This window comes from Cheilinus undulatus, linkage group 2 (assembly GCF_018320785.1).
Source record: "Cheilinus undulatus linkage group 2, ASM1832078v1, whole genome shotgun sequence".
NCBI classification, from domain to species: domain Eukaryota; kingdom Metazoa; phylum Chordata; class Actinopteri; order Labriformes; family Labridae; genus Cheilinus; species Cheilinus undulatus.
In genome coordinates this window covers 20360639-20375548 of record NC_054866.1, presented here as the reverse complement: position 1 = coordinate 20375548, position 14910 = coordinate 20360639, and the positions used below count along the sequence as shown (strand labels likewise).

Genomic DNA, 14910 nt, shown 5'->3' with positions numbered 1-14910 from the left:
AGTGTGAATGTGCAGTAACAGTCCAAATCCAAAGAAAATCCACCTGAAGACTAATTGCCATTTAGATAATGAGCTGTGCTTCCACATTGACCTTATTTGGAGATTGTTAGGATATAATACAATACTACACATATGAAAATGTTCCCAGGTAAGGTGATGCATTTGTTTACAACACATATTTATATAGAGGGAAATGAAATCAAATCTGTGATTGATATTTTAAACTTCAAGCTTGGGAAAGCATCTTGTCTAACTTGTAATCAGAAACACTTTTTTAAAATGTGTATAAATTTAATACTCTTTACTTTGTCTTTCCTGATAGGAATTGTTTGATAAATTCCTCTCATACAAAATAAAAATCTGACATCCCAGCCTGTTTTTATTTCAGACTGTATGTCGTTTAGGTTGTCTGCGGTTTATGTGTGTTGCTTGTCTTTAATACGCCCTGTGTGTTTTATTCCTATTACGGATATTTACTTTTGTTCTATGTGTTGACAGCAACCTGCTAATGGAACTGGGGATGGAAATTAGCCATGTATTTACATGTAAATGTCCATTAATGCATATTGTACCATTTAAAAAAAGGAAAAAACAAATCTCAGATCTATGGTACCCAGCTAATAAATTAATTGGTACTGAATTAAATGCTTGGGTCACTCACCCTGCCTGTTCATTTATGTTCACCTTAGCTGAGTCTTCTGGGGAGCTTTCTCAACAAGAATGGTTGTTAAAAAAAAAAAAAAAAAAAAAGTAGCTGTATAGTTTTTTGTAAGATTAGCATGATATAATACAACCCATGAATGCAGGTCTCTTTAAATAGGCCCATCCTCGAGTTAATCAAGTCCTGCCTGGGGCAGTAAAATGTTCAACATTTTCACTGGTTATCTGCGTGCATGTTTTGTTTACTTATAAGCAAGTTACTTCTCCCTTAATTGTGTTTCAATTTCATAGTCGATCATGTTTACATTTACTGTCATCTTACACTAGTACTGTATAGACAAAGCCCTGACATTTCCAAGCTTACTTATCATGAGAAATAATCAAGTTTTGGTTAGCACAGAAAATGTAATGCAGTTTAATAAACAGTGCAAAATATTTCTTATCCACTGATAAACTTATTTAGCATCATTTTACCAAGTTATAATTTGATGTCATCAGGACCAAGTGTCTTGCCTTGAGGATCTATTTTGGCTGCCCTGAACACAATTTTGATTTCTTTTGCTGCTTAGTTTCAGAGTAGATCATATTGGGAGTAAACAAGCAGCTTGTCAAAAAAAGAATTTGGATGTTGTCTGTTTGTAAAAATAAATGTAGAATATAAGGCAGGGGTATAGACATGCTTACAGTAAATCTTTTAAAACATCTTCATTATGGTTTTCTGAGGAGCTGTGTGCTCACTGTGCTTGGGTCGAGTCTCTGCCTGTCTCTCTCTACATGCCCGTGTGCACCTTTTCTGTTGTCCAGAATCACACAAACACACGTGTCTGTCTCTCTTTGCAGTCTGTTTCACCATAATTGCTAACACCCCCCTGCCCTCTGTTCACTTCACACATGACGTGGCCCACCTTTTCTTCCATCTGTCGGGACTACTGTGTGTGTGTAAGTGTGAGCTGTCATGCGAGGCTGGAGCGGTGTTGATCAGCAGGCCAAGCCGATGGCATATGGCCATGTCCTGAGGTGCTGTGGCATGGAGGAATGCAGGAAAGCAAACTGAACGGACAGGAGTCTGTGCACATGGCTGTGTGGATACTGATGTGCCAACATTACATATGCAACTCATCAAGTTGAGTTCTGAACATTCTCTCCTCCTCCTATTTCTCCTCCACAAGCTACTATCATCAGAGCAGACACCACAGATACACCTCCACACAGAGTGGGAGGAGCTGTCTGTTGAGGATGTAAATGGGCTCTTCTTGGTCCTTCCACATTGTGAGCTGCCAGATGCATCTCCTCCAATCAGGGTAGCTTAACAGTGCCAGTTTGGACTCAAACCAAAAAGAATCAGCTTGCTACTTAAGGATACTCTACAGCAGGGGTCTCCAACCCATCAAATCGCTATCCTGAAGTGCCATAAAGAAAGGCTTTGCCTGTGAATGACTTCCTGTGCTTTAATAAGATGTGTGCTACTTTAAAGATGCAATATGTAGGAATTTGGTTTGGTGTGCATCAAATATTTTTAATCTCGGCATCTTGTTTATGAGTGGGGGTAAAAAGGAGCATGAGTTGACAAGTGGACTGGTGCCGGACCGTTGTGCTGAAGAGGGAGCTGAGCCGATAGGCAAAGCTTTCAATTTACTGGTTGATCTACTTCCCAACCCTCACCTACAGTCATGAACAGTTGGAAATGACCAAAAGAATGATATTGTGTATACAAGCGACCAGATGATTATCCTCCAGAGGGTGGCTGGGCCCAGCCCAAGAGATAGGGTGAGGAGTTCAGACATTCAGAGAGAACTAGGGTCAGAGCTGCTGCTCCCAATTGAGGAGATCCTCTGGGCACATGTGGCTGGGAGGAGACCTTGGGGTAAAGATTCAATCTGATCTGAGCATAAAGAAACACAAAATTTCAAAAGAAATAGGTAGAGGAAAGTTAAAAATGCCAATATAAGATCACTTTTAGGATTTAATATAAATTGGAGAACTGTTGGCAACACTTATGTCTGTATTTTTTAGGGGTGACCTGGAATAGTCGTTGATTCGACGACTCAATTCGGAGGAATCTGATTCGACTATGAACCTCATAGTCAAATGTTGTTATGGAACCAAGATCGTACCATTCTGACTACATGGGGCTGCTAAGCCTGAGTTTCCGTTAGTCGGCATTTGCCAGTCATTGGCTGGTAAAAAGGGTGGAAGTCCGGCAGATGTATAACTGAGTGCCGTAAACACTGACCCAGCAGCAGAGAGAGGAGGCCTACGCCGAGCAGAGTTGTATCGGACTTCGATAAACTACCTATGACCAATCCTCAGATAAGTTGGATTGTACTCAACACAGAATCACACCGTGCAGAATGGCATGGCCCACTTGGAGCTTATAACGAAGGCTCTGTCTCTCTTCAGAGAGGTTACAGTTATATTATCATGAGGACTGATATTAGCAGCTGACGGTAAGACTCATTTTTCATTTGAAATATAGAGTTCTAGATAAGAGAAATGTAGAGTTCTAGTTAAGAGAGCACTTTTGTTATGTGGTTAGATGCTTCGTTGTTGTCGGTGGAGGATAATATTTGGCTGTTGTAAGCTGCAAAGTTATGGAGTTATGTGGCAAATGTGCTAACGGTGCTGATGTGAAGCTAACTGTTGTTGTTTATGAGTTTAACGTGGACGTATATTGTGTATCTGACTGCGTGTGTAAGGAAAAGCACGAAGCTTTCATTTTGATACTTTAAACCACTTACACAACAAAAAATAAATAAGAGAGAGAGTTATGCGTTTTGCTGCTGTTAATTCAGCAAAATAATGTTAAAGCAAATGTCCAGTAGTTGTTCTAAATGGCCGGAATTCTTGAGGACTGCCGGTCATTTTGACCAGGGACAAAAAGTCTAGCGGAAACGCTGTTTGACTATTAGTCGACTAAAGGCAAAATCTGACGAATCAGATTCGACTATGAAAAACCTTAGTCGTTGACACCCCTAGTATTTTTGTAGTGTGCCATTATTCAGCTTTACACCAAAGATAATTGACCATTGCCTTGAAAAACTTAAGAAGGGGGGATTTTTTTCACATTTCACTCATCATCTCATGGACAGAAATGTTGATCTCTTCACATCTCATTGCATTTCAGCTCCTGTTTTTTATTTTACATCTGTTTAATAAATTACAGACATTTTTTCTGCCTGAGCAGCAGCAGTGATTCATTTCTCAAACCTAATGCAGATTGATGGTCCATATTTTAATCCAGTGATTTTACAATGGCAGTATTATAATGACGCTTACAAAGGGATAGAATGTGAGAGTAGAGTAAAAGGGAGAACATTGGCATGGCAAGCGATAAAGACTTAACCCCTGCTCCTCTGTGTTGTGGATTAAATGCAGCCTGTTTACTACGAGCCGGGTTTTGGAGAGAGGATTAAGTGGTCCCTCACCTCTACAAGAACAGCTCTGGGATTGTCAGGGGATAGAGCTGCTGCATTAGGACCTGCTGCTTATCATACTGCTCACAGTGGGAGCACCATGGTTGCGATCACCCAACATGTCCACTTGACCTTTCTTTAATTAGGATATTAGAAGAGAACAAAAAAAACTTCTGGTCTGATATAAAGACATGGTGTCACAGTGCATTCAGAAATAAGTTTTGTTAAGATTGGTGACAGCAGGTGGCTGATAAGCCCTCAGACAGATGAGGTAACAGGTTTTTCTTCACTGCCTCAGAAAAACATGTGACACAACACAGCAACTTCTGTATTCTTCCTTTCTTTTCTTTCTAAAGCTGCACTTCTTGGCGACAAACTTAAGCAATTGTTCACTTTTACCACAATATAAAATAGTTATGACATCTATTACATTGCATTGTGTGTCATCTTTTCAACAAGTAACTTCCCTACTTGGGAAATGGTTACTGTACTCATACATTTGGATTTTGTTTCTGTAATTCAAATAATCAGAAGTTAGTCTTCCTGCACTTCAAATACTAAGTCATGATCTTGTAGCACTATCTTACCATGAGGATATATATTTTTTGCAGAAGTTAGCCTCCATTAGAATGTTTGTTTAGTTCATTTCAACACAAAAATAAGCAATGTCTCTACACAGATTTTTTTTTTTTGTTTCTATTTTCCCTCAATTTCTAGGTATGGATTTCATGCACAGAAATGTCACATTGAGGTATTCCTAACATAGCTACAGTTTTATTTCAGAATAAAGAATTTTGCTGCTTGCTGCTAGCATGGACATGCCAGGTTGTAGCCATAGGCTAATTTACATCAGTAGTCCTGGGCAGGTTGATGGTACACATATATAAGTGTACAATGAGCATGTACATAATGACAAATAAAGTGCATAAGGAAGATGAGAAGTGCTATAGTGCTAAAGTGCTGATATATTGTACATGGTCATCAGTGTGCTTCAGGAAATTGCACATTTTCACTTGTCCTGTTTATTTAAAGTCCATGTAAAGTGAAATCCAAAGGTTGTAGCTTAACACAAAAGATATGTTGGAATAAGGTTGCTGTAAACATGTGAAAACACTGAGATCCAAGAGTGATTGAATTTGGGATTTGGACTGTAAGAAGGTTGTTCACCTCTTTCCAGGCTTGGTTTAATTTTGGCAGGGCAAAAATCTGAGCCCATGACATCACCAGTCTTGATGAGGAATTGCACCACCCCCCTAATGCTACAATGATGTAAAATCACCAAGCACTTCATTTCAAAACAGGCTATTGTTAGCCGATTTCACTGCCTTCATTGAGAGTTAACAGCCAGTTACTTGATGTGTTTTTGTTCATTGTGAGGTAGATTTCCCAAACCTCTCAGCCATGGTGGCATACAGGTCATTAAAAGTATCACAAAAGAGAGATTTGTATCAGAAAACAGTAAATTATTTCCCATCTTATGTCTCTCAAGCATTTTTTAAAATCTGAGAGGATCATAATTCTCATGAGTGGGTGTGGCTTCAGCTCATTCATAGACACGCCCACACCATCCTAGAGCAGATTTTACTGTCTCATTAGAGCCCAAGCACCGACCTAGGGTTGGTGTGGACCCTATTGTTTCTGTACTTTTTACTTCTTTGAGGTATGTTATCGGGGCCTCAGCATGCCCCAAAACTCACCTAACTTTCCCCCAAATTGTCCCCCTGCAGAAATAGCCATCTGGTGGAGGAATGGTACAAGTCCATGCACCGTCACCTCTGGGGGGTGCCAAAAGTGAGATAGGGCCCTGGGTAATTCATTCATTTCTATCTGTTTTTAAACACTGGCATGTCTTTTAATGCCTGACTGCTAATGGCAAACATTTCAATAACTCGCCACATTACACAGGAAGTAATTAATTGTCATTATAAAAGAGGAGATGATGTTTTTGTAAAGATTGTCATGGAAATCGAACCTTAGGAAAAAGGTGACATTATAAGCAATGTCAAATTATTCAGCCATTTGGCTTTCCTCTGCAAAACGAAACAAAGGAAACAAAAAAAACTAGTGCGTGTGTGGCATGCTGTGTGTCTGATGTCGTTCTGAAGCTTGTCAGACATGCCGTACTAAACTCACAGAGCCTCAGAGCCATTGTTTCTCACACAGCAGGGCTCGGGGTCGATTGCCAGTTGTGGAGCATTATCAGCCTCCCTGTGCTGGCTGCTGTATGTGTGTGATAGTGTGTGTGCACAGACATGCTCTCAGCTGAGGGAGCTGGTTCACGGGCCGGTCAGAGCCGCCTTATTTCCTTTTAATTGACTTAAGATGGGCAAACAAGACTTCAGCAAGCACACGGTACCCATTACACACACACATGAAACACACAATGTGCACAAAGATGCACACTAATGAAGCACACAATGATACACACACAGCCCAAATTACTCCTTGCATGTTCAAGCTACTTTACAGTCCCATCATACTAAATGAGGAGGGTTGTGTTTTCACATTCGGCACTGCAGATCTGCCAGAATTTTCAAGATTACGGGCATTTTTGCAGACCTTTGTTTAGCTCTTCACCCTGAGCTAAGGTCATCATCAGTGAGGAGGGGGTCTTATTTTACTCAAAGTTATTGAACATGTTAAGATGGTTCTGCAGCAGCAAGCAAATAAGTTCAACAATTTTAGTCATCAGCCCCTTCTTCACCCAAAATATACTGTACCTTCTTGTGAATTATCTGTATGAATAATCAAATTACGTTGTTTGGTCAGGTCTGTTGTCAGACCTGGCACAGTCGTTTCAGAATGTAGCTTTGGAAGATGGATCAGGCTGATAACAGACACGAAATCTGGCCAAACCATCTGCTTACAAGGCTAGTATGTAGTGCTCTGGACAGTGAAGGCAGAAGTAAACCTTATAAGACAGGTTTAAATGGCTTCTTTGTCATATTTGACACATTTTGCTAATATTTAAACAGAATAAGTGAAACTGCAAGCCCATGAAAAAATTTGCAGGACTACTACAGGCTTTTTTCCTTTTTTCGCTAGTCTTTTGACTTGTTCGAGATGAGTGTTTGTGGTACTAAAAATGAATCAATATTTTGTACTAGAAGAAAAGGGGTTCAATGATCAAACTTAAACTTCTGTCAGAAAGGGGAACACTAATGGAGATTCTTTTGGAACCAGTTATTGATTTAAGAATTTTTTCAATCAAATTCCACAGTAAGATGTCTCTTTCACTCAGAAAACACTCCATCTGCTTAACTGGTAGCCTTTGATTGTGGGAAAACCAACATTTTGCTGAGATTTGTGCATTTTGATTAAAATATGACATTTTACATGCACCTAGAGTGCTTATGCCAGTGTAAACATGCTGGTTTGCGTTCCATTTAAGAGTGATAATGAAGCTGATTTTATTTTTTTACCAACCAGCAGCTCTGAGCGTCTTCACTGTAGCTCCATGCACTGACAAACTCTGCTTTTATACTGCATGCCTCACTCACTCACTCATCTGCCCTCACCATTGACATGCATGCTGAGGAAAAACAAGTGTCTAAACAAAAGCATTTACACAAACATGTTTATCACCCAGCAGAGATTTAAAACCCAACTTTTCTTTTTTTATTTCTTGTTTGTCTCCTGCAGGTTTTTCCTAAAAAAGAAGCTCCTCGCTCTGCAAAAATTACATTTCAATTGATTTATTTTTTGCTTTTTCTCCTCGCAAGCATGCCAGTCATTTTCATTTTCCCCTTCATCCATCCATCCATCCATCCTCCCTCTCCTCCTCATCATCCCATACATTGTTTTGCCATTGGTGTATGAGAGAGAAGAGGACAGGCGAGAGGAGGAGGAAGAGAGGAAGATGGACAGCTCTCTACTTGTTTGTCTTTTCTGTGTGTCTGTCACATTTTTGTCCTGGTTAGTTCATTTGTTTAAAACAGGTAGTATGTGGTAATCGATAGTTGGAAAACAAAATAATTTGTTAAACCACATTGAAATTCTAATGAAAAGATTTAATGGATACACATTAGCAAGGAAAACTCATTAATTGTTCCAACCACAGAAGTCAGTTGGCATCACTAACATCCTGGTTTTAATTCTGGCAGAGTCAGCAATCATTCAGCAGTGATCAAGTAATCCAGATTTGATCACATTACTGCTACAGCCTCATCACCTTGATGGCTTGCATTTTTTTTCTTTGCTGACTTAAATAAGATTTAAACTCTGCTCTTTCATGGCTGGGAATGATAGGGTGTTGACAAACCAAATCTGTTACTGCTCATTTTGCACAAAAATATAGCACAGGAGCTCTTAAACGTCATTTATTTCTTGGTCTAAAGTAACTTATAAACACTGTTCCAGCTCTACAATGGTTGGCAATGTCTGTTGAAATTAAAGCCTGATTTATACATCTATATCAAATCTGCATCATAGCATATTTTGTAGGTTTGCATTGTCCCAAACCCGAAGGTACCTAAACATGGAAATGGCATTGATCACATTCCTTGTAATTGGTCCACTGTGTAGGAGTCTTCTACAATATCAGCAAGCCAAACAAGAGCCAAAAATTCCCGTCCTCTGCCTTGGCTGATTTAGCAGCCATCCCATCATTTTCTTCCTTGCAGTAAATTCAGTATGATCAACTGCTGCTTGGTATTTATCAGCTCCAGAATATGCTTGATTTCAGTTTCATGTGCAAAATCAAGCTGAGAATATGGCGAGACCAGAAACTGGTGATAAAACTAGCATAAAAATGCTGCTGACTCAGACCCACTAACCCACAAAGATGCAGTGCTCTTGACTGTGAAGACCACTATGGTGTAACTACGGCATGGTTTCAATACATGAGCACAAGTCATACTTATAGGTTGAATGCAGACCTCCAATAAGCCCGTGCACAGATGATGCACATTGATATCTATTAGCCCGTTCTGTCTGATATCCTGGCAAAGCTTTGCTTTAGCTCTGAGCACACCTTCAATATTTGAGTTCAATTTGAAAAGAAACTGCAAGCTTCTTTATTCATTTTAACTTCAGTTGCTGATGCGTTTCCAGTCTTGACAGCATTCTTAAGCATTGCTGCACATTCCCAATAACCTTCACATAAAGCAGCAGTTCTAAAACCTCTAGAACCTGGAAATTAGGGATGTTCCTAGAGATTTACCCATCATTTAAACAGTAATTTACTTTCAGGGTATTCTAAAAGGAAGAAAGCTCTCAGAGAGCAGTCAAAAATTAGCATTTTTATTAACAATGCTTCACATTTTCTAAAGCCATACTGTGTGTAATCTATTCCGAACTGGAAAAGTTTGTCACATTCTTCAATATAAAAGCTGCCTACTGTATGCTTTTACTTCAAACATGGCAGAAAGTGTGTTGCACTTTCCATCCTGCATTACCCTGCAGGTTAAGAGTGTTACAGAGTGCCAATGTGTATGCACAGTCTAGTTAACATTAGCAATGCTTACAACACCAGTCTGCTCCAGTTGCATTGTTGTGTATCATTTTACCGGCCATCCTTCTATAAGATGCTGTCCACTCACTGGTTTACATCACAGAATGTGGAAAGTACTGGATGAAGTCTGAGTGACATCACCCATTAGTTAAATGGGCAGTTGACATATTGAAAGCATGGTCTCAAACTAACTTTTGGGCACATTTTTCTTAGCTGTTTAGATATTTCAAGGCTGTTAAGACATGCAATATGTCATGTAGTGATTCCCCCACATAGACTGAACTCTTGTATATTTCAGGCCACCCAAGTGTATTTGCCAACCATTTTTTCTCTGTTTTCTTTTTTTTTATCTGTGTATGAGGGATGCCCATTTATTGATTAAATGTACGAACTGAGTAGCAGTGTTTCATGTTAGAAATTTAGCTTTTTGCAGTTCCCTGCAGCTGTGATATCAGCCTTTGCTCCTGCACTCTTGGATGATGGTTGCAATACACATTTTCATCAGCAGTAAGTTCCTATATACACAGCTTACCTGCTGGGATTATCAAGTGAAACATTTCAAGTGGCAAATAATGATATTTGGCCAGATTTATGCAACTTAATGCTGATGAATACTGTAAAACAGCAGACACTCAAAACTGAACATACAACATGAGCTGGATGGCCCACTCTGCCACACCCTACTAGGAAAACAGTAATGTTACTATTGTCAGTAACCATGGCCTTTCTGAAAATGTTGCAAATACAAGGCCAATGCCACCACTTGTTTGTTTGCATCACAGATTTTTATAGTCTTAATCTCAAACATTGTGGGTTTTTTTTTCCTTTTAAAAATAGTGGGTGGAAATGTTTTTGCTTTTACCGGATTTGCTGCTTACTCTCTAGCTGGTTCACTGGTTCTAAACTCAGCTGTAACTGCCAGAAGTGGAAGCACTGTCATGGTGGAGGAATGTTTGATTCAGAAAATGTTTTTATTGGACAAAACACATCCTCATTCTAGAGAACAAGATGATTCAGCTGCAGGTTTATTTTTTACCACACATACAAAAAAAAAAGTCTTGGTTTGCTGAGCCATTCAGGTAGTGGTCATGTAAGATTGTAAATGCAAGACAAGCAATATGTGATTAAACCACAAATCTGATGTCTACATTAGCAATAAAGGACAAGAGAAAAACAGGCAAAGTATGTCGATATGCATTCATGGATTAAGACTGACACTTCCATGCCAGCTAACTGTAATAAATGTAAAATATTTGCTGAGTCAGGTTATAAGTGACAGGGTCAGGAGGTTCACAGAGCCAAAATTTCTGCTATCTAAACTCGACAACAGAGACTGAAGTAAAGTGCACCAGGCTCAGCTGTCTTCTCTCTGTACACAGCAGCTTTTCTATGGAGCAACCGGCACAAACACACACTCAACACACACTCGCACACAGCATTTGCCCTTTAGGCAGAGAATAAAGCCTGTATTATACAGGATGAGATGGGGAGCAGGGTCACATTATGACGGAGGAAGTGCACAAGTGCAGTAGTGAATACAGAGGAGCAGTGAACATGGTGTGCATATGGAGCTTCAACAACCCTGCTTCCTTTTTGGTTTGGTCAAACTCCAACATGAGGATGCAAACAGAAACATGAGACAAAAGCACAAGAATGATACAAGGTAAATCCATACAGTTACTAGTCCATGTTCTACCTCTAAATAGTCTTTAATACACTCAAGATCATGATGAGTGAAAGTTTAACGGGCAAACTTTTGTGTGCAGAACAATGAATATGACACACTTTTAGTCCTGCACACTTTTAGCTGCCACTTTACAAAAATAGCATTTATATTTCAAAATTTTGATCAAGGAAATTAAAACTCACTGGTACAGATTTGGCTTCTTGCTCTTAAATATCCACAAAATATAAATTTTTCTTAAATTAAAGCATGTAGTACGAAGAGTTTCACAGAACAAAAAAGGGGGATAAAATCAGAAGTTGACAACAACGTGCAAAATTATTTTTAAAAATAATAAAATAAGGAAAAACAATTACAGCTGAATTAGTTTTCAAAATTCAAAGTAAATAATCAAAAAAGGTCTTGTAAATAAAAGAAAAAATTAAATTAAAATGATAGTTTTTGAAGGTCATGGCCAATATAAAACATATCATATCATGTATAAACTTAAAAAAAAATAAAAAATAAAAAAAGAGTGCAGTTTTCTGTTTCTCTATCTTTTCCTAATTTTGAAAGCTGCTGTGATATACAGTTCATGATCAGTGTTAACAGCATCACAACTGTGTGTTTTGTGACGACAAAATGTTCCCTTCTATAAGAGGATTCCTGCTTAGACCTCACACAAAAGTATATAGTATATATTTTTAATCAACTTGCATGAATGGGGCAGTTAGACCATGCTGAAATTAGTGCTGTTGCTTTTATGCAATACAGTGAAATGACAAATACAGTCTAAATTTTATTTTTACACAGTACTGAATTGTGTGTGTCTTTGTCATCAAGCACTGCTGCCAAATGTTTTGTAGAGGTTTTCCCTTTGTTTCATTTCACTTACAGATCTAACAGAGCATTATGTTGTATTACACTCTGAAAATGTGTTCTATAACTTATGTATTTTGATATCCTAAACATCACACAGAGAAAATAGACACATTTTCTGTCATTAATCTCCACAAATATCCCCATAAGCATGATGCCTATCAACAACTATTTGCTTCTAAAAAATTATATTTTTGTCTGTTTTTGACTGTACATTTTATTTTGGAACTTCCTGTCATCCAGTATCATAAAAAAAGAAAATTTATATCTTTGAGTGCACCGCAAATCTCCAGTCTCACCAAACGTAGTCTATTTCTCCTGTTAAAAATGTCTTACTAAACATACTACAAGCCACAGTGGCCTGAAGAGTCCTAATAAACATTTTCTTTCAAAATATAAAAATCAAGAGTGAGGCCTGAATTTCTTGTGATAAAGAAAACAATCTTAAAATGAGTGTCTAAATCTAGATTAGAGCATCTTTCTTACTTGTTACAATCAATATAGCCACACGTTTTGTATTTTATATTATTATATTATTATTATATTATATTAGAATAAGATGTTTATCAGAAAAAAATGGATCATTTTTTGGTTTACTCACTAAGAGTTTCAGTTCACAGGGGCTCATTGTATGTTTAATTGCTCAAAGTGAGAGAAGCAGACCATTTGAGAGAGGCCTGGCTGCAGACAGTAGCTCTCAGATGCCCCTTTTGCAGACCACTACTGTGAGACCCACCACCACCAACGGAAATGTGGTAATGTGCTGGTACAATACATTTCCAGTTAGATGTGGTTATGTGTACAATGTCTCTGTAGCTTCTGCTACATAGCAAAAGCTATCATAGCTACTCTAGCCATGTAGTTAATGTTGCTATGTTAGCCAACATCGCAATGGTAGCTTTGCATTAGCAACCATAGCAAACGTAACTACGTAATCTATGTAGGTAATGTACATAGCTACATTAGCCCTGGCAGCATTTGCTTTAGCCTTAGCTATGTTGGCTGCCTTAGAGTGTTTTCATGATGAGATGTTTTTTGTAGGCAGACTGTTTAGTCAGCTTAATTAAACATTTTTAATCAGGTTTTGCTGGTCAGATTTTTAACTTTTCACTTTTGATCTCCTAACCCTCACCCTAACTCTGGTCGGCGTTAGGGTGAGGGTGAGGATTTAATTTTAAAAGTTTTGCATGTATTTCCATCCTGAAAGTGATGGTGTCTGACAGCAGTGGTCTACAGGGCAGGTGTCTCGAAAGAGCCAGTCTGCAGCCAGACTGCCCTGGACCATTCTGGTGATCTACACTATCTGTATATCACGTCCTCTAGCTCCTGTTCTATTCTGTACATATCCAATGAAGTTTTGCCCCCACAGACCTGTGCTTTGAGGTCCTTTGATGCTGGTTTTTATGCATTTATTCTCTGTGTTAAGGCCCTTAAAATGTGTATATGTATAAAATCTTGATTGCACATGTAAATATGCCGTCTGCCTGTTGTATTGATCTCAATTGTGAATTAAACTGAACATGTCTGACCTCCAGCTGGGACTTTTTAAATGCATGTTCTTGAACTCACATTCACAAACCACCCACACTACACTGTGTTTTCTGGACTTCAGCTCATTTCAGTATTATAGCATATACATGAGTGTCGTATGAGAGGACAAAGGACAAGCTCACATCATGTCGGCCCCTGGCGCACTGTGTTTGTGTGACAGTGTCCACACCGTGGGAGCCAGGAGCGATGTTTGTGTGCATGTGTGTTTTCTATTATTTATACATATGGATGAAGGAGTGTGTGATGCTGCTGTGTGAGGTCTTTGTTTGAACTAAATAAATAAGTGGTTGTGTGATGTACTGACACACTCCTATTTTTCTTTGTTTTCTGAACTCACTGTCACATTATTATCACGTGTATAAAACATAGCAATAAATCAGTTTAAATCATGTTGTCACACTTAATAAACTAAAAGAAAATAGCTCACCAAATACAGCAATTTGAATGGTATGAATGAATTTTTTCTCCTTTTTTAATGACTGAATTATCTATTTTTTGGGGCAGAATCTGCAAAATGTCTTTAAAAATCTCAGAAGAGTACAGTTGCTACTTTTCAAAGAACTGGATAATTGGAACCTACATAGTCCCCCCCATCACATTTTGCCACCCATTTCTGCAGCTTTAGACATATTTTTGACACTTTTAATCCATTTTTAAATCCCATTTCACCACCTTTTCACTTTGCATCAATTTTGACCTCCTTTGAGCCAAATTTGTCACATCTTCATCTAATTTTCCCTCATTTTCTGCCCATTTCTGCCACTTATGACCTATTTTGCCACTATCCACCTATTGTTGCCTCTGTTGACTCATTATTAACACCTTTTCATCACTTTTAAGCTTGTTTTGCCAACTTTGATTGCATTTCACTTTTTGTTATGCCCATTTTTGCCATTTTAATCATACTTTTGCCACTTCACACCCAACTTTTGTTCATTTTAGAATCCTGTTTCATCACCTTTTCTGACCATTTTTGACACTTTTGACCCTAATTTGCCATTATCCACCTATCATTGCCCATTGACTTATTTTTTGCCACTATTGACATCTTTTCATCACTTTAAAGCCATTTTTGCCTCTTTTAACCTCATTTCACTGTTTGTTTCACTAATTTTTGCCACTTTAAACATATTTTTTTCCACTGTTAACCTGTGTTTTACTCATTTTAAATCATGTTTTATCCCCATTTCAAACTTTTTTGCCTCTTTTAACCCAAACTTGCCACTTTTTAACCCAATTTTACCTGGTTAATGACCCATTTCTACCACTTGTGAACCATTTTGCCACTAACC

The 14910-nt window shown here is 38.4% G+C and overlaps 1 protein-coding gene across 3 annotated transcripts in view; it reads left to right on the top strand.

Moving 5' to 3' along the window:
• The window catches only part of bcas3 (BCAS3 microtubule associated cell migration factor), a 552832-nt gene that overhangs the window by 277506 nt on the left and 260416 nt on the right, over positions 1–14910 (top strand). Inside the window, exon 23 of one of the 3 annotated variants that reach the window (XM_041803683.1) lies at positions 7716–13601. The exons of the other annotated variants lie outside the window; for them this stretch is intronic. Coding sequence (XP_041659617.1) covers positions 7716–7726 — 11 coding nt within the window. The 3' untranslated portion in view covers positions 7727–13601. Of the gene's footprint in view, positions 1–7715; positions 13602–14910 lie in introns of those variants that run through there. 3 annotated transcript variants of the gene reach the window in all.